Genomic DNA, 21,369 nt, shown 5'->3' with positions numbered 1-21,369 from the left:
TTTCACTTGTTAGGCAAATGTGTAACCCACTACATTATGGAGCCAACAGAATTATGTTATACACATACAAAATACAAAAAATGGCAACAAATGACCCCAAACAATACAAACTGGAGGATAAACTTATTTATTCCACTTTAAAAACAGGGCAGAGCCATGTTATCACAGTACATTTATAAGTTGATCCCACAGCATAAGTATAAACAGATTTACAAAAAAAAAAAAAAAAAATCAAATTACATTCGGATTTGACAAACCTGTATTACAAATGCCTGTTTTAGGTGAATGAGCTTCAGCATGGTGTTGTTACTCTTAGCTGCGTGGCTGAGCATCATTTTATATCGCCAACATTTTTCAGCAAAGAGCTTGAAAAAAATTAAATGCTTTTGAGTGAAGCCTGAAACAGCTACAAATCTGCCAATGACACCACCCCAGAAAAACAAAGAAAAAAAAAAACACTATGCTCTCAACAGGTGAAAATGCAACTTAAAAAAAAAAAAAAGAAGTACCCTGGCAACAATACTGATATCTTAAATTTGAAGCTTGTAGGGAAAAGAAATCTTTATCCATCCTGTGTGCTTGACAAAAAGAACTTGGCTTTTAACATTTACATTTTTACATTTACTTAACCTTCCTGCCTTCTTGGGACCTTTTTGTGCCACTGCTATGTGTTAAATGGCTGCCATTTCCACTGTGTTCAGTGGAATATAACCAAACTTGCCACAGGATAGTTTTTACCTGTCAATGTTAATATTCCAGTGTGAATTCCTTAAATCAGCCTAAAATGGCTGAGCAGCAGAAATCCCCACACCCATCACCCTGGGGACCATTTTCTGCCCATTGACTTCCATTATAAACGCTATTTTTCAACCCCAAATTATCATCATATGATTTTATTTTTTCTTCTTTTCTTGGATGTCAATGAAGACTCAGGGCCTTGAAGTTTTAATTTTTAAATTGCAAAAAAAAATGCAAAAAAAATAATGGCAGGTCAAAATGTATGTTGGTGCCAATCTTTGGTCCATCTAAAGGCCTACTTATAATGACAATCACATATTACTTCAACTGGTTTTTTGTGGAAATATTTAGTTTCGTTTTTTGGTTTTTGGGGCTTATAACACAGGGCGCTCATGTAATAACACTGGGATTTGAAGGGTTAAAACAACGAAAATATAATTAAAACTTTACATGAATATTTCAGGGAGAAGTAGTTTTACAAGGTTGGCTAATTTAAAGTGGAATAAAATATGGATATATGGTCTTTTTATGGCGTGGCTGAGAATGGTCCCTAGGGTGATGGGTGTGAGTTTTTTAAAGGATGGCAGGAGGGTTAAATGTTTAGCAGTGTATTGCATGAAAACTGTTCCTAGAAAAAAACAAAACAAAACAGGGATGCACTTCTTGTGAACCAAAAACAATATGGCCAACAGCAATGGTTGGTGCCAGCAGTTTGTCTTTTTGGTTATTTATTCCCCTTCTGCCCAGGGAAACAAACAATTATAAAAAGAACCGACCCATTTTAAAGTCATGGATCTCTTCATCACACCGCGTTCTATAACGGGAAAATATCGGCAAATGACGTCACTATATCAGCCAACAAGGCCAATATCAGGAGGTACCGATATTTTGGTGCGTCACTAATAAGAAAAACTTTACTTAAGCTAAGCAGAGTCTTACTTAACTCTATAGACTTAACAGTCCTGTACATGTACAATCGACATCTTCAGACAGAAAATACATGATACAAAGACATTTTAACCGATTAATTTTGTAACAAATCCCAGAAATACTGACAGAAAAGTTGATGGCTTCTAGTAAAATTAATCCAAATTTGATTCAGAAATCTTCAGAATACTTGTGAAAACATCCTGCCAGCCTTCTGTAACATATCACATGGTTCATTCAAGCTTTAATTAAACATTAACAAGGGGAGCATAGCCATGAGGCACTTCACTAGTGATTTCAAAGGGTGCACTAAGAGCACCCTCTTTATCCAAGTCTGGATCTACAGTTTGCTGGAAAACTAAGGCATTTGGGCTCAAGTTAAAAAAAAAAAAAAAAAAAGCTTTGCAGATCTTCAGCAAAAATGCTAATGTCACTAATTACAATTCATGAAACACTTGAAATATGTTCAAAGACACTCCAACATATTAACAGTGATGTAACTATAAAGCCATACAGGTAACGTACATGATGTCCTGTCCCTCCTTCAGAACCAAAAAGAGGCGTCTTCATCAGAGAGCACAAGTCAGATCAAGTTTTAATGTCATAGGGGTCATGTGTGAATGACAGCCCTCTGGACCTCTGTAACCTTTAGAAAAGATTACAGTTGGCTCAAATCATTCATGTTGTTTTACTAGGAAATGTGAGCAGCTTAAAGGAAAGCTGTAAATGTACGAGTTAGGTATTTGAAAAAATAAACATCAAACCAGAGCTGAATATTTAATTTCAATTATCTAACATTTCTGTTTATTTTTACAACCTTACAGAACATAGATTTATATCATTTGTTCTCTCTAAACAGAGACAACCTGATAGCGTTAAAGATAGCATTAAGTGCTGCTGCAGGGACAAGAACTAACTGCCTCACAGCTGGCCGGGTATCTCTCAAGAGAGACATTTGGAAATCCTTTCTGGGTTACAATCGTTTAAGTCTGAATGACTGCAGGCCATCATTTTCTAAATGAAGTCCCATTTCAGAGATTATATTATTTGAGGTCAACATATTTTTATTTGAATTCAGAAATCAGGAAGGGTGGGAGCCCTTTAACCCCTTTTTGAGGGGAACTTTAATAAATTCTGTTGAGGACAACAGAGCAGCTGACAATTTGCTTACAGTGTGTGCTTAAAGCTTCAGGTGAAGTTCTGGCCTTGCGTTTCAACACTGAAAAAAATGGAGATGCTTTGTGTTGATTTGTTGCATTTGTATTCAACAAGTATTCAGTGGTAAAAAACACACACACAAAACATTGGAACACTTGTGTGTGATGTCTTGCCTGTGTGCTTCAGAATAAGATGGGTTTGCCAGCAGTTTTTTCCTGGACGTAAGAGGTGAAGCGTTTGAGGAACTTGGGGTACTCCCTCTTAGCCACGGCCCTGAGCACAGAGGCAGGAGCCCAGCCTCCTGGATTCACTGCACACAGACGACATAAAGATTATTTCCAGCTTCAAGCATACAGTAAAGAAAGAGCACTGAATCATGGTTAACCCCATTTTCATACATTAAACATTGATATAACCTACCATAATTAGTAAACATATGTAGGTAGCTTTCAATTTAAAGTCACTACGTTTGCATGGCTCTTTGTTTGGGCCCGCTGGCAGAAAGTCTACTTAATGCTAAAGAGGGAAAAACCTGAGCCCCAGCAGTAAGATGTTGGCATAAAAATCTGGCACATGAGATGTTAAAAAATGAAAAAGGCAGATTGTTGCTCCTCCCTTAGCCACAACTCTGTTCCTGTTAAAAAAAGGAGTTCTTCCTTTCTGCTATTGCCAAGTGCTCAGCCATGTCCAGAGGCTGTAAAGTAAATGAACAAACTAACAATTTTAAATAGAGCCCGACCTATATGGGATTTTTAATGCAAATACTATATATTTTTTCTTTCAAACAAACCAAACATAAAGCGATTTCCCTCACTTTTACTATGTGCACTTACTGGACTTATTATTTTACTGTACAAGTCATGGATAACTTGTTTACACCACGCCCTTCTCTACTCAGATCTGATGATTGTTGTGTTTTGTAGCATTCTAAGCATGTATTGCCAAAAAGGGAAGACACTTTGAAGAGTGATTCTTTCATCTCTTTACTTTTTAAATTTCCATTTATTGGCTGTTTTAAATGAAGGTACCAATCACTTATTTTGGTTAAACTCAAATTCTAACTCAAATGGTGATTTTAAATGTTTGGATGAAAATGCAAAATTCATGGACACCAGATTCATAAAAATGAGACTGTTCATGCCTTTATAAGTGAGCAAACTTAAAGATTTAGCAGGGGATCAAATAATTAAACTGTATCTAATGAAGTTAAAGTTTCTGGAGATAACACCACTGAAAAGGACTGAACAATCTCTCGCGGCAGCGATGCGCAACCACAAACCAGTCTCCCCCTAATGATTGAATTGTGTTAAAAAATAATAACCAAAAAGACAGAAAGACAACAACAACAGTAACCCACTAAACAACCTAAACAGCACCCTGACTGCTAACATCAGCTGTGGCTAAAACAGTGACACACACCATTGGCGACATAGGTGATTTTACAAAGGATGTTGTCCCTGCTGATCTCTTTATCTCCGTCTGGTGGACTGACGAGTGTCTGGCAGATCATGGCAATGTTGATTTTGGCACGCACACACCTGCTGGTTGGCTGTGGAAAGCGATAGGATAGAGAATGAACAAATGTGTCAGCATTACACATTTATTTTTTTAAAAAGAAGAAGCTCTGTGTCAGATTTCAGGAGGCTTGACTGCTCACCAGTGCATTTTCATGATCCACAGAGAAATTACAGACCAGCCAGGTGTCTGGATCATTCTCATTGCTGGCCATAATTTTCCTCATGGCAGAAAGGTATAACACATCCCTCTGAGAGGCAGGCCACACCCGCTGCAACACAAATTCTTTCTTGTTGTTTCAGATGTGATAAGAATGATTCATGCTCTAATCAATGGTGAGGTATTTAAGTAGCTTAAAACAGTGTACTTCACTGCATACAGTGTTTGATACTCAGCTTGTAGCTCTCACCTTGTGTGTTTGATATACAATAACTGCATTTTCCGACAGCGTCTCCACAACATTAAAGTTTTCAATGGTAGCTAAAGGAAGCAAAAAAGAAAAGAAAAGAAAATAGCAGTATTACATCAAACCCATTAAATATAACATTTATAAGAGGGTTTATTATACTCGTTTCCACCTCCACAGTCTACTGGACTAGTGTTGCACAATTCAGTTTAAAATAAGGATTATTTATCTCATACTGAGCTCTGGCGCAGCCCTCAAGTTCAGCCTCAATCTCAAACAAATCATTTTCTCTCCCCCTTCCCTTTCAACCAGCTTTCTTTTGATTGGCTGCTTCTTGTAAACTGGGATCCTCTTTTCCTTGTAATATGGCGGTGTTTGTCACTGCTGATAGTGTAATGCTTCTGATACACCCACCAAATAAGAAAACACAGACCACTTAAGCACACATATCTCATATCCACTCTCTTTGTAATCACAGATCAAAGAGTATATAAAAAAATAAATAAATATGAAAGTGAACATTTAGAGTTCACTTTCATATTTACAACACACCACTACAACAGCAACAATTGTCTGAAATTAGACTTGAATTGATTTTAAGTTCACAGACTTACTCTCCCAGTCACTGCGGTAGGCAGTGTCCCAAAAGTAGTGGCACACCTCATGACCAGTCACCCCCTTTACTGAATGAGTGGCCTTCAGCGGATCCAGTACAATCCCATTTTCTTCTACCTCTCTCCTGTATACCTGGATACATAAGGCACATTTATGTGTAATCACTTTTTCTTATATAACGAGGCTTAAACACATGTCATCCAATAAACTGGTTTAGATAAATGTTACGTTAAGAACAAATTCAGTTTACAATAACCTTTTCAAAATAAGTTAACGCGCATGCGAGCACCATTTTACATTCAGATCTTCCTCATACCTTCATTTCACCTTCTTCAACGACCAGCTGCCAGTTGGCGTCTCCACCAACATCCTGCAAGGAGTAGGTCATGTGACTCTGCACCATCTCCTCCACCTACAACACAAAGCCAGGAGCGAAAAGAAAAGATGATACTGATCAGTTTGAAAAGATTGAGAGTAAATATATGGCTAATAAAAACCGAATGTGGACAAAAACTTAAAACCATGTCTTAAAAGACAAAATATTAACTTCCTACTTTTAGAACATTTATCAACATTGGAAATAATTCATTATCATTAATATGAATAGAAACTGATTACAGCTGTACAGTGCCTTCCTTCAGTCTGCAAAAACATCGACTGACTTGGGTATTGTTCAGGAAGGAGTAGCTTTTTTTTAACAATATGTGAGGGGCTACCACAACAAGTTCACCAATTATTATTAAAGGTCACTCTCAGATTCTGCCCACCATGATTTTCTTCCAATAGGAAGGGACCCAACCTCTAGAAATGCTATGTAACATTCACTAAATGTGCTCTGGTTCTCAAAAAGGTTCCAGAACAGCACCCTGTTAGTGGAAATGAAGAAAAGTGTCCTGAAACCACAAAACTGCCTTATTGATGATCGATGTTTGTAACAGGAAAACCCACACAGCCCATTTACCAGTTTCCATCCGTTCTTAAGAGGATGATTAGTTGATTTGCCTGCTGCACTAAAGAGCACAGGCTTGTTTTTCCTTTGTGTCATTTCTCTAGTAGTAATGCTGGATTGCCTACATCTACAAATCAGGCACACCTTAGCAAAATGAAGGAAATTAAATTGAAAAGTCAAACGAGAAATGTGAACAAAAATTAATCGAACCTCTAAATGCTAAAGATGATAGAATCTGGAACATTAAAGTTTTTTTTAAATTCACAGAATTTCTTTCACAAAACATTAAGAGCCCATTTGCGCTTTCTCTGCGTACTACCAAGTCTTACATTGGACACAAATAAAAATCAGAGCTAGCATTTCATGCTGCTAGTAAATCCTCAGTAAATGCAAATGCCTGTTCAAGAAGTGGGCATCTATATTTACTGAGGATTCGACAATCTATCATGGCAAACAATGAGTCCACAGATGATGACAAGTAATAACATCTGAGTGAAGGGTTTAACAACCTTGTTGGAGAATCTGTGTGTGCCGGAGCTTGAATAGGCATCTCCAAGAGAAACGGCGTCAGATCTCTGTATTCTTGTCTTCTCAGTTTGAGACTAAACACAAACAGAGTATAATTAGTGTATCTAAATAGTTGATGGTAAACTGTACTCTGATATTTAGATTACCTGTTCTTCTATTTTGTCCTGTCTGTCAAGAGCAGCTTCCACTGCATCAAAAAATTCATCCTCATTGATGAGGCTGTTTGGACCTTCCTGCCAGTAGAATGAGAACATTAACTGAAAGGCTCTCCTATAAGCCATTATTAATATTGTACTGCGAATGAAATTTACACATTACCTCATAATCTGGACCTCCAAAGTGAGACTTTTTCTTCAACTCATTGAGGGCTGATTTGTAGCTTTCCTCTATTCTTCTTCTCTTTTCCATCTCCTACACACAGAAAATAAGCCTAAATTTGAAGAAGCAAGAATTGTAGATGAAACTCATCTGGACACTGTTGAGCCAGAGATTACAAACCTTATCCAGTCTCTTTTGCCAGCTGTCCTCTCTCTTCACCATCAGGTCGATGCAGTGGGACAGAGTGGCTAAGATTCCAGCTGTTGTAGCCTTGAATGTAATGGCCTCTCCCTTAAAATCTATGCCATTGATTCCTTTGGGATTCAAGGACTGGAGCGCTGCAAATCAGAGGAGCAGAGGAAGTACAGTAAATGCTATGAAAAATAAACATAATTTTTAAGGCTTTATCGCTTTGCCCCTTAAAAAGTTGAGTGTAAATGTAACTATTTTGCAAGCTTTAGACTTCCTAAAGCCTCTTCTTACTAGAGGTTTCACAATACATGGGCTCAATTAAAGCAGAGATGACCATACTAAAGCTTTCCTTTCTCAGTGACATCATACAGATCTGAAAGTAGAAACTTACAACTCACAACCTGCAGCATGCTGGCTATTGGTCTCTGGCTGCTATTACCCTTTCTCAGAGCTTTCTTATATGCAAGTTAACAGCTTTTGGTACAAGTTATTTTTTAATATTTTAACAAATAACTTTGATAACTCTAAATGACATGTGATATCACAACCTGATATTAGGTATTTTTTCAGTGATCTAGACAGAAATACATTTAAAAACAAGTTCACAGGCTCTCTGAAAGAGTGCCCGCAATACTCACATTTTTCTTTGCTGCCATTATTGTTGTGCAGAAACTCTCCATCTGTGCGGGTGTTGGGAAAGTCATCCTCATCATCTTCCACAACTGGGGAAAAAACATAAGAAAGGTTCAGGGAAACACAAGAAAACCAAACAGATTTGTGTTGCTACAGGCAAGTCTTTTCTTTCAGGACCCTGTGAGGGCTACAGAACAGGAAAGCACCTAGTGGCCCATTTGCAACTTAAGCTGCAGCACAGATAAAATCAGACTGACAGATCGCTGCTGTGCTGCACAACATGACAATGGTCCGGTTTCATCTTCAGAATGAAAACAGGGTGAGAGAGGCAAAGAGGCGCAGAGAGGGAGGTGAGGAGAACAAAAGCAGAGCTTTATTCACTGCGGTCAACGACAGTGCCCAGTGCAGGCTGCCGTGAACAAATGTTCAGCCAGCCAAGACAGTATGAGGGGTGGGTGAGTCACACCACATAAACACATTCCTTACCAGACCCAGCCCAAGTTTCTCCTAAGCAAATATTTATCATCAGTTCTAGGTAAAATATGAATGCTAAAGTTTGGGTAAAATGAAGGGAATACATTCAAGGGAAAAAAAAACTGAAATCCTCATTTTTGAGAAGCTGAAAACGAAAATGTTTGTTTTGGGTTTTTTTGCCTGAAATGATCAACTATTTAAATCCAGCTACATAAAAAGAAAGTTGATTTAAAAAGTTTAAAACGCTCTGACCAAGTGGATTTTTTTTTCTCTTTCAAATGTTAAAAAGACAAAATATATATCCAAACTGGATCACCAAAACAATGGTTTTGTAGGTGTGTGGGTGGCTGTGGTTCTTACTTTTATCCCTCTGCAGTTCATCCTTTGACACAGCATCTGCACAGCTATCAAAGTATTTCTGGAGTGTGTCCACCTGCCTGCACAAGATATCTCTGAACGTCTCCATCTCGGCCAGCTTCTCTCTCAGGCTGTGACCCTTCTGAAGAAACAACAGATTTAGCTATAAACCTTAGTTTACATTATCAACATGCAACCAGACAAAAATGATCAGCCTGTGCATCTACAACTAACCAAACATCACAAATAGAGCCCTCATGTGTACAGATCCTAGACTGTACCCACTGACTTCCTCAGCTCGAGTAAACAGTACCAGGAAAACTCACCTTGAAGGAAGATGTGGAGGTGGCAGAGTAGCCACTGGTGGCTGAGGTGAGAGACAGCATGGAGCCATGTCTCCGCAGACTGGACTCAGAGCCATAACCAGAATCAGCCTGCAAAAATAAATACAGCAAACTGTAAACAATTTAGTTTGTTACAACACCTTTGAAAATGGATTGTAATTATTTAATAGGAGAGCTGTAAAGCAAAGCAACTATATTCCAGGAGGACAAAAAAAAAAGACCGAAAACAAACAAACAAATACATCAGACACATACAGAAAACAACAGTTAATTATAAAAGACTAAAAAAATCTGTAAAAATAAATAAATAAACTATATTGTACTAATGTGGTGTTTTCAGTGGGAGAAACGTTTCATGACTCATCTGTTTCTGTTTAGTCTCAAGTCATCCAAGTGACTTCTTCAACAACATGTTTCTCCCACTGAAAATACTACGTCCAGATGAACAGAATCAACTTTTTAGGATATGAGCATAAAGCTTGGGAATTATGTGTAAATACACTGATCAGTTTGACACTTAAGCCATGTTTAATATGAGCATATTGCAACACTAATAGGTCCCCTTTAAGCAAAATCAGAGACACTAACCAAGTTCTTTATAAAACAAATATGTATCTTTTTAGCTTTTTCCTTATAAAGCATTCAGATGTAGTCACCATTAGTCCTACTATTCTATGACAACAATTTTAATAAAAATTAAAATTAAAATTGTTGTCAATTTTTTAATAAAAATTGTTGTCACCCTTTGAAAAACAACATACAGTAAGTAAACACTGAAATTCTTTTCACATTACATTCAAGCAGGTACAACAATTTTTCAGACACCGTGACAACAGCAGCACGTGACAAGGTTTTAGTGACCATGACAGCACAACTGAAATATCAGCTGGCTTCCTGTAAGCCAGGCTGGTTCAATTTGCCTCTTACATAATAGACTGGCCCTCAAAATAGACAGTAATGACAACACAGAGAAAAGGTTCAGCTGCACTGACGAGAAACAAGAGCTGCAGTACCTGTCCCTTTAAAAGATAGTTTCAAGTTGAGCCAGCAGAGGGCATGAAACGTAAACGCACATGACAGGCACAAGAGCTTGGGGTTACTGTCGGTCAGTGACCAGAAGTAGCTCTGCCTGTGTTCAGATGGATTTCTGTCACTGCTGCTTGCCCTTTAGCCAACATTCTGCTGCCCCACTGACTTAACCAGTACAAATGGCCCTTGCTAAATGTTTATATAAAGACATTTTAACCTGTTTGATGACAAAAAAGTAACTATCCAAGCAAGTAGAGGGTTTCTATCCATGGCAGGATAAAAATCTGAAAATACAAATTAACACAGTATAAAGTATCAGATGTTGGATGCCTTGTCAATAAGACCCACACACATGCACAGGTCATTAGGTTGCATGCTGCAGGGTAAATAATAGGTGTACAAATATTTAGTGTGCCTGGTGATTACAGCCCCACTGAATACATATAAACATGCTCTTTGGAAAAAAGAAGATGCAACATCTGGTCCTCATAGAAAGCCTTCTGCCTGAGCAGAAACAGACTTTATCATTTTCTAATAATGAATAAGTATAATAAAATAATTGTATAAGGCAGACACAATATATTAGATTACAGTACGTTAGGCCATATATCTGAACATACAGAACTTAAAACAAACATAGTTTATCTAAACACTGACAGTATCCTAGGAACAAGAGTTGCTTCATTTTAGGATGTGTCACTTTTTCAAAGTGTAAGATGACTGATCCCTGAGCTTGTAGTGTGTTGTGTCTCCCTGGAGACGCTGGTTGCTAAGTGCTGTGAGTAATGTAGTTTAGACAGGGAAGCGGGGCCTTCTAAGAAGAAGGGTTTTAGGCAATGACTCATTGTGGGTGGGAAGGCCGGGTATGCTTGTATATGCTGAAGATTCATTCTTTGTTATTCTTTGTCCGAGTCACTGGTGCTTAGATGATCGAAGACGGGGAGGAGGAGGGTAAAGAGCGGGGATTTCCTAAAATCAAGTACCATGTGTGAGCAGCATGTGTGTAAGCAGAGAGGCAGAAGGCGTGGTAAAGGAATATTGCATTTGAAATGAGTGTAGCAGGGCCCCTTTAAATAGTCACACACAAAATCTCTATTTAAAAATTAGTTTGTGTGATTTCTTGCCTTTTTTAAACACAGGCATAAATGCTAAATCACACATGCCACAAAGAATTATCTTTGTGGCAAAAAATGCAAAACATATTCACACATGTGACATACATTGAGTAATATGGATGTACATGCATAAACATAAGAGTGTCCTCAAAGCCACTACTGTCTTTTATCCATGGAATAAATATGCTGGCTACCACTGTTGCTCTCCATGCACTAAAACATGTAAATGACAAACTTCTACTCTAAAAGTGTGTAAATTCACTCTGCCACTGATGCCAAAGCAAAAAAAATAAATAAATACAGATTGCATAGTCATGGGTTATCTGAGATATCTGGGTAATGTCAACAAAAATGATTTAAACAAATCTTAGTTGTGCTCTTCAAACAGCTTCCTCAGCAAGTTACCTATGTGTTCAGTGTCTGTGTTTGAAAAAGGATCATGCTAAGCCTCAGCTAACTCCAGTGTTAGAATAACTGAGCTATGTATACCTACTTTGTTAAAAAGCCCTTACGCACCAGTAGAGAACCGTCTAGGATTAAAGTGCCCACACAGAGTACACAATTATGGATAAAAATAAATAAATATGAATTTGTGCAAACAGAAACACGTGCTGTAACACTACTGTGCTACAGACAAATGCACAAGAGCTCCTACACTCCTTTGGTCTTGCCAACAAACGCACCAGTGGTGGAGGGATGATTATTCTTCCCTGGACTCCTCCCTTCTCTCTCCTCCCTTCTCTGATACTCTAAGAAATACATACAAGCACACACACAAGCAAACAATAAACACACACTTACAAATCTCTGAATGAGATGACATCTCTAAATATGACAAGAATTTGATCTCTTTTGATAACACCAGTTCATGGTCTGCTGTATTAAAGACTTACCCTGTGCAGTTCAATCGATTCAATCCACTGGTGTCTGTGCTCGGGGTCCTGAGCTCTGAGGTACCACACACTGTCGTTTACACTCATATCCAGCCGGCACTCATCAAATTCATGAGGCTGAAAAAAAAAAATATACACACAGAAAAAGAATATAGGACAAAAACTAGGTTAATCAGTGTGTGAGATTCTGGTAAATGAGGCCAGTTATGGGAACCAAGCTGACTTGATATCTGTAGTGATATAGCCATAAAATTCAGAATTTGCTTTCATGTTATTTTCAATCCAACAGGAAAACCAGCTGACTTTCCTGTTTAGGAGAGCACAGCAAGGCATATGTGAGGGGTGGTCACCCATGAAAGTAGCTATTAAAAAGACAGTCCAAAAGCAAACTGCTGTCCCTTGTATGTTACATGGTGGGCAGCAATCTGTTCCTGCTTTTCCTTTAATAATAGCCTGTCTTTAGTTTAGACCAATCTATATATCACAAAGTGATGGAAGACAAAGAAGAGTGCATGACAGGCACAGAAGTCTCAATTTTAAAATGGTGTATTACAGGTGGAGCAGTGGCAGATAACTTGTAAAGCATTTTTGCACAATGGAGCACACTCCTAATAGCTCTCCAGTATACTGTCAGAACTGCAAATCCACTGTGTTGGTGTTGCATGCAACCAGACTTTGTGTGACAGTAATGGAAGAGGTAATGATGGCATTTACGTATGTAGCATCAGACCTTGTGAAAAGACACTTCTGCAGTTAAGTCCCAAAGCTAAACTGCTTTCAACGTCTAATTGCAAAGGGTAGTATGAGTAAAAGCCTGGCTTGTTCAAAGAGTCACAGATAGAGGTTAGAGGGCACAGAGAAATGAAAATTCTTAATGAACAGAAATGCAGTTTAATAGAAGGAAAGAAAAAAAAATCTCTACTTTCGTATGCTCGCCACAATAAATAAACACATCTGTAACCTGTATTTATTGTGTTTGCAATAAATATAACAATTTTAGTCCTTTATAATGGAGGGCTATAAGGGGATCCAACACTGCAAAGACTTCATTGCCATGATTTTTTTTCCAGGGAGAAAAAGTGACTGAAGTTAACAGTTTTAGTGTTTAATTAATGCAATTATCGATTTCCTGGGTTACTGAATCAATATCAACTTGTGAGGGCAAACATTGTAATTTTACTTAATTGATTATTCCAATCTATGAACCTCCATTTAATCTATAACACATTAACACTACTATAAAGTATTTTTTTTAATTCTGTGAACCAAGCTACATAGAGCTACATACATTTACGAGCAATTATGAGCTCACTGTCTAATACAAGGATGAGCAATTTATTTATTTTTTTGAAATAGTTCATACTAAGGTAAAGTAAGCAAAGGGCAACACACTGGGACATATGAGTTGAAACATGTCGTCACAATGAAGAGATTACTTAAATAAAACGATTACATGGTGCATCAACTTCTAAAGTAGTTTATATCGGACTGATTGTCAAATATGTACCACTGCACACGTCATGAATGAAACTTAGTGTGCATACACTTATGTTATAAATGTGAACTCAAGGCAGACAGTTTCATTTGTTTCCAAAGAGCAGTCAAATATTTTCCAGTGAAAAAAAAAAATCAAACTTCTTTTGTCTTGATAGACTCAACCCTAATACAGCTCTGCATCAACACGTTCCTAGAATATTAATGTCCCGGGACAATCTAAGACTGGCAGTCTGGCATGTTGTGCGATACTGAAACATACAGTCCAAGGGACAGATGAACTGGATAGAATTCCTTTATTGTCCCTCTTCACAGTAAAACAAGATTTAATGTGCAACTCTTCCATATAATAACCTCTCCGTTAAAAATAACCAAAGACGGATTGATTTGTTGAAATCACCATTAACATGATTTTTGGTCTGTGGATTTCATTTTTATTTGATTTTATCACATAGCACCCCAGTCTAAGACAGTCTACTGGCCATACTTTGCTCTTGTGTGATCTAATACGCTTCGAGATGGCTTGAGCTTAACTGCAGAATGCTTGAGTCCATTGGCAGAGTAAGAAATGGCCCACTACAGGGAATTTAAGTAGATTTCATTGGAAGAGTGTGGTTTGACTATATTGCCTGGCATCTGGGCAGCACTGGGGCCAAGAGCAGATGCTCAATGTCAATACCACAGCATCTGAGTGAATACTGAATGCCCTCCTAATCAAACGCTCATTTAGGAGTTACCAGCAGCACTTACATAAAACCAACAGCTGTCACAGAGACACATGTGAAGAGGAAACAAATGCAAGGAAGGAAGTAAGCATGTGGCATCCTTGACCCTGTATCAGTTAAAAGAAACAAAGGACTGGATTCAAACCTACAGAAATCACAAGTAGCTGTTGTCTTTGCATTTTTCATATATCTAAATGAGGGAGATTAACCTCCATATAAGCAATGACCACTCTTTTTGAGAAAAATCACTTGTTAAAAGCTCCCCCACTACTACAAATATTGCTTATCTACTACAACTATACTATACTAAAACTATGGAAACACACGTGAGAGAGCTGGTTGCAGTCATGCACAAAACTTGGAAGTGTATAAATCTGGATTCTGGTGACATCTGGTTGCTGGATGTTGGCCTACTAACAGATAATCATGGCAAATAGGAACCTGCACCAAGTCTGAGAAGTTACTTGGATCCAAGGGAAACAAAAAAAAAAAATCCATTTCTGACATGCTCTTTCACAAGATGACATGGCATGCTGACAACAAACACAGCCACATGAGAAAGGCAAGCAGACGAAAAAAACAATTAAATAAAAGTGCATGGATTGTTTATTCTGTGTCAGTTTATTTGTGCAGTTTGATGAATTAACTATCAAAGTGAATATGAAGGCCTAGTGAATACATGTTGTCCAGAGTCCATTACCTTATTAGTCCCCTGTGACCATGGACAGAACAAACAGGCATTAAACAAAGGGATGGATATTTTAGATGTGACTGCAGTAAAGCTCTGAAGGTCCCCTGACAAATCGATACTTTTTTTTTTACATCTTCAAAGGCCAATATCTAATAAAGGTTGGCTCAAACATGCAGTTCTCTTTGCCTCATAATGTTACTTTCACTATTTAACCTAGATAGCAGATTGTGACCATTAGTGATGCCTTTAAGAGGGAGTGTTAGTGAGTGATTATTTCAGCGATTCTTTTGATTCTTTTTATTCAGGGTATTGTGCCGTTCTCCTTGCCTGTGTTTGCTGCCAAAGGCCTCTGGCAGCATCCCCCACAATCCCTGCCTTTATGTGAATTGCTACTGTACTTTATAATTCACGCACCTATCTCTAGCTATAGATATCCATCCATCCATCTATGTGTGTGTGTGTGTGTGAATTAGTATCAGAGACTATTATACAAGTGGCTGTGTCTATGAATCTTATTTGTTTGGTAGTTTTCCACCCAGCACGGTAGATAAATAACTACATTTTATGAACTTATTTACAGCTAAAATATTTATGGTTTGGTCATGAAAATGATGAGGCAAAACAGCCCCACCCTGTCTCTATTCTCTTATAAATATAAACTTCCTACAAAGCACCAAAAAGCGTCCCCTTCTGTCCTCTCCCATCTAACCTCTTTTTAGCTTGTGTACGTGTCTGCAGTCACAATCTCCCGAACTGCATGAATAGGAGTACAAGAAAAGAAGTCACAACAATTCAGTAGAAGAAAAAAAAAGGAGGAGGGAGTGAAACCACAGTAAACCCTGAAACACCCTACTAAACTTTGAAAGAGCTAAATGTAATCTAAACAATATATTAATTCTCCACCTAAATGAACTTCAGACATATAACAACACAATATAACAATATAATATGTTCTTATTCCTTCAACACTGAACTAAGACCAAGTGCCAGGAACATTTTTCTGCATCTGTCTGGGACCAAAACAGGATTCACTTACAGTCATAGTAGAGGAAGCATTGACTCACCAAGTGGTCAAAGGGAAAAGGAAAGCTAAATCAGCAAGAGTCAATGATGCCATGAACATTTTCTTAGTTACTTACACAATAAGGCACATGTTTCTTCACTGTGAAGGAAGTCACACACTATCAGGAAGAGACACACTTGCTGGCTAAAGGCACCTTGCAAAGCTTCACTGGCATTGGTCTATTTAACTTCTTCTTTTTCTCCAACTCTTTCAAGTGGTTCATTGTGACATAAATACCATTGCAGAAAGACCCAGGATATCACCATCCATTTTTGCATTTACCTCATACAGACGAAAACATCTACTGCTCACCAGTTCCAGTGAGAGAGTCTAAGTAGGCCAGTGTGCTTATTAACTGACCATGGAGCTAAAAATGGCAATGGTCATGTCAGCCTTTGTAGATACACTTATCCTACAATCACATTATAACCACAACTTGGAACAACATGACAAAACAGTTCAGGACCAAGTCAACAAACAGAAAACAGACCGACTCAGAAATAAATCTTGAGCTAATAAAAGTTAGCAGGTGATTAAAGGATAATAGAAGAAGTTCCTTATCAATTCCACATTTTCCACACAATACTTTAATATCAGAGATTTAACTGTAAGCCTTTATCAGTTTCACTGCTTGAGAATTTCTCATAGTCAAAGCATTTATAACAAACTATAATTTATACACCACCAAAGAATCAATGCCAACACTACGAATGAGCTGATGAGTTATTGGAGGAGTCTTGTTTGGTTTACCCAAAACTTAATATTGATACTATGGAAACTGACCCCAAGAGAGAAATAGTCTCAAACACATGCGCACACGCACACACACAAAATGATGCATTAAGCAAAATCTCTTAACTGTCATTACCCTGAATAAAATCTATTAGGAGTGCAACATAGACTTCCGTTACTTCCCTCTGGAATAAAGATATAATATGTATGCAGTTTGCATAACTGATGACACTGAACCATTAAACAGAAGCAGCTACACTGTCTCCTAGTTTTCCCCTCCTTTTTCCCCTTCACAATAATATTAGCATTTATTCTGAATAGTAAATCTCTTCCAGCTAACATTAGGTCGTTAACTTGTGGGTTGGACCATATTTGAACACTACACCATCTGAGAAACTATGATATACAACAAGATTTGTGACTAGTACTGATCTATTCTAATTCTGTTTTACTAGTATTAAGCACAGGTGTATAGATAAGTTTGTCCTGTAAAGAGGCTTATGCACTTCTCAAATGGCTGAAGTCATGACAGAGCATCTTTAGGGTTGTTATCAGCAGCTGGGAACATTATCTCAAAGATAAGAGCAAGCCTCACTCCAGAGCACGTCCACGGCATTCATGAATTCATGAACTGAATCATCTGGAAACTTTGGAAACTTGTTATTTTGGGCTGGAAAATAAAATCTTTTTTATTTGATTTGAAGCTTTATTTAAGCTTATTGACAGAAGCCATTTTTTTACTTTTCTATTTGCACATTATTTTTTAAATACTACTAGCACTGTAATTTGTATTACTTAATGTTATTTATTTCATTTTTGTTCTGATGTTCTATTGAGTAATTTTAAAAATACGTTTGATTATTTTCAAATTGGTACATTAGTCAACTACCAAAATAATCTTTAGTTGCAGCCATAGTATGCAGACATGACATTCATGTATGTTTTGTTATGTGGAACATTTTTAACCTTCAGTTTGTTTCTATTCCAATGTAAAATTTTGATTTTGAGCCCATAACAGAAATGACAAAAGGAAGAAGTCAGAAAACTGTAAACATTTGACCGGTGAGTATGGTGTGATTGTAAATATGGCTAACTGATTCAATGCAATGAAGCATGTTACTCAATAGATGACATACACTAAGTAAGTAACACGCCTGTCACTACACTGCAATAACTGTCTGTGAATGGACATCACCTGCTATTTTTCCAAAAATATGGGGTGTTTTCACTGGAGTGAGAAGCTAATTCCCTAGAGAGTGCTGAGCAAAAGTTAATTTTTAGATGTGCTGGGAATGGTTAAAGCTGAACAAACAGATCTAATAGCAAAGCGCTGCCTAGAAACGATAACTTATTCATTTCCCCTGTTACTGTTTGGAAAGAGCCTGTCAGAAAGAGCTGACCTCGGGATCCCAGTGAGAATAGATGAAAGGTGAAAGAGTGGGAACATAAATTTCTCTGACAGGATTATATGAAAGATCTGATGAGCATGGTGATCTCTGCTTCTAACAGCTTGGAGTTGTATTTTTTGGTCTATCCTAATTACAGTTGCACAAGAATGAGAGTCACATGATGTAGTTCTTAGTGAAGTGTTAGAAGAGCAGCCATTCTTGCAAGATGTTTTGTAAGAACCACATTTGCACAAGTTTCACAACTTTAGCTGGTCAGTAATCAGTCGCCTCTGGTAAATTACAAGTGCAGTACTCACAGTAATAACAGCTTTGCTAAGACAGAGGGAACCCCGGCAGCCATACTCTGTCTCATCCTGAGACTTGTAGTAGCTCAGTGTGTTGTTTTTCAGCACAACCCAACGGTCCTGCCAGCCGTGGATGTAGTTTGTCCACTGAAAATAAAAATTAGCAGCGTCAATACTTTTCTATACTGGGGGACAAGAAAGTTCAAACACGTGCAATTTAGTAATAAAATTAAATTTTTAACACCTCGGTTCCCAGTTGCCCAAGGCTCATTATGGCTGATCTATGTGAAGTTGAATTTCAGCCTTACTGAAGAGCTACTGTAGCACAAACTGCTGAAAACTTCATGGCTACTTTTCAGCCAAGTGCCCAAGCTGACCACTTTCAACCACAAAACACCCAGAACTGGACCCTAGAGCAATTGAACAAGGTGACTTGCCCTAATAGATTGTGTTTTCTTTTACTTCATGAGGACAGCCAGGTGAGCTGTTTACCTGGGGAAGAGACTGCTACCTACCGAATGCACTTAGGAAAAAGGCCTGCAGGCTTAAGAAGCATAATGCTCTCCTTGGAGACCTCAGGTCCATTAATAAGGATGTTACTTTTACAGCTACCACGTGCATTAACACTGTTGCGGACTACCTGCACAAACTGTAAAAACTGTTCAAGGATAACATTCAAATACCAAGCATCTAAGTCCAATTGTGCATGTGTGGGATGGACTGATCTGTGGATCATACCCCAAGATGGGACTGAGCTGTTCTGGCTCCATGAGGAGTGATCTAGCCAAAATGCTAGATACTGATGCTGGCAGTTGTACTGCTGTTTGGTACCATCTGAACAAGATAGTTTCTGTGGTATTAGACTGCACTAAAACAGCAAGCATTTTCACAGTAGGGGACTGAATAAATCAAAACAAACTTAAATTTTCCATGAAAAACATTCTGACACATAGAATTTAATCTAAGGTTTAGACTCATTAAACCTCAAGACCTATGACGTATGTATAGCTTAGTTCGATTTAACAGGTGAGCTCATCTGGTTACAGATCTGCTTAATCGCACAATATGCTTGGTTAGCAGGTCAGCGTGCGATCTGTTCAGAGACAGCCTGTGTACAGTGAGATTACCACATTAGCTTGTCAGCAGCTTAACAAATTAAAACCTTGCTCAATTTGCCCAAAAAAGGGTGACACACATGAGCAAAACCATATGGCAAAATAGGTTACAGAGATTAGACTTTGTCTACCAGAAGACTTAACAGTCCCTTTACTAAAGAAAATCAGGACAGTTGAACAACAATACTAGTCTAGTTATACTAAGCAAACGTTTTGTTGAATTGCTTTACAGTACAGGCTTTAAATAAATGTTACATCTAGTAGCTTGAGGGCTACAAGACCTGTGCATTACACAAGCTGGTCATCTGGTTTCACTGGGGGCTTTCCTTTTACTTCAGAGGGATTACTGGTCTGATATAGCTATAACGTTGATGGAAATGTTGTTGGGCGGATTCACTGGATAACCTTTTCCTAAAGGAGACATACCACGATTTGTCACCACATTACCCAGATTTTTTCCTGATACGTATACGGACACAGCTGTGCCACTTAGACCCACGGGACATGACAGCGAGACTGAGCGAGGAAAATAAATACATAAAAAAGGCTTTCAAACGTGACTTACCTTACTAAGGTATCCGCTGAACTCGGCGATGCCAATGGGATGTCCAGGCTCTTCTCGAGGCTCTATATCTTCCTCAGAACCGGAGGAGTTCCAACTCTGATTATCTGACATTTTCGTAACCTATCTCACTAACACCGGGGACACAAACCTGGCATATGACGTTAGGTTTGGAATGACAATATAGTAGCCCAGTTTCTTGGACCCGAAAAAACAAACAAATAAACAAAACAAAACCAAAAAAGAAAGAAAAAACGAGCAACAGTTTATAGAACCATGTTGCGCTCTTATCGACTGACTAATATCTTAGGACACACAAAATCAACAGCTAGCTCCCAGCTAGTAAACGTTAGTTAGCAAAGGAGGTTTCAACACATTTTCTGACAGAGATCAACGTTAGCTGAGTCCGGTACCTTAGCTGTCAACACCGCTCTACCGCCCTTTTCTTCAGCGTTCACTGAGTCCCAGAAATAAGAGACTCGGATGAAAAGCAGATAAACGTGTTCAAAATAGCTTCAGTATTTACGACTAATCCGCAGTAGAGTTTCAGAAAAACGCCGTGACCCTTACAGCGCTTTTTTTCCTAGGTAGGTTTTTGACAGCTATCCAGCTCAACGCCATGTTCAACTGACGTCTGGGGCTTCCTCTTGGTTCGTGCTAGAGCGCCTGTTCTCAATTGTGTGGTGCGCAGGGGCGCTGGCTGAAGCACGTCATCAAATCCCCTCCTAAATTGGAAACAGGCCCCGCCCACCTTTTATAGTAGCTTACTGTAAATACATTTAGAAGGGCTAAAAAATACACTCCGGAGTTCGAGAAAAGAAAATAGCTTAAGGTGTGCTGGGGAGAAAATAGTTTTTAATAAGTTTAACAAGGTTGAGGCTTTAATCACAGATATTTTTAATATATTGTATAGTTAGCCTTTATTATCTTGTAAATCAGATGCAAATACATTATACTTTTCCTCAATTGATTAGTCTTCCTTAACAAGATAATTAGTTAATACAGCCCAATGAAGAAAATACAATTTAACATACAAAACAAAATAGTCTGGATAAAATATTTAATGTCATAACAGAGAGAATGAGGAGCTTCTTCCCCCAGGC

At 38.2% G+C, this 21,369-nt stretch overlaps 1 protein-coding gene across 2 annotated transcripts; it reads right to left on the bottom strand.

Moving 5' to 3' along the window:
- Positions 1-198: 198 nt before the first annotated feature.
- On the bottom strand, positions 199-20,918 carry LOC146629325 (ceramide transfer protein-like). Of its 2 annotated transcripts, none has more exons than XM_085360008.1 (18): positions 20,270-20,918; positions 18,602-18,736; positions 12,192-12,308; positions 11,982-12,047; positions 9,137-9,244; positions 8,814-8,952; positions 7,985-8,068; positions 7,335-7,492; positions 7,155-7,247; positions 6,983-7,069; positions 6,818-6,910; positions 5,676-5,771; positions 5,359-5,491; positions 4,748-4,818; positions 4,481-4,609; positions 4,243-4,372; positions 2,997-3,133; positions 199-2,884 (listed from the first exon to the last, which is right to left on the bottom strand). In XM_085360008.1, exons 1-17 carry the CDS (start codon positions 20,378-20,380, stop codon positions 3,006-3,008), a joined length of 1,878 nt encoding a protein of 625 aa, XP_085216134.1. In that variant the 5' UTR covers positions 20,381-20,918; the 3' UTR covers positions 199-2,884; positions 2,997-3,005. The 2 variants fall into 2 exon arrangements, with proteins under 2 accessions (XP_085216134.1, XP_085216135.1); XM_085360009.1 differs by having other exon boundaries at positions 8,814-8,949.
- Positions 20,919-21,369: the final 451 nt, after the last annotated feature.

The sequence above is a fragment of the Diplotaxodon limnothrissa genome, linkage group LG7 (assembly GCF_057381915.1).
Source record: "Diplotaxodon limnothrissa isolate DT_005_m linkage group LG7, D_limnothrissa_male_GT1.1, whole genome shotgun sequence".
In the NCBI taxonomy this organism is placed as follows: domain Eukaryota; kingdom Metazoa; phylum Chordata; class Actinopteri; order Cichliformes; family Cichlidae; genus Diplotaxodon; species Diplotaxodon limnothrissa.
This window is presented reverse-complemented; position numbering and strand designations above follow the sequence as displayed.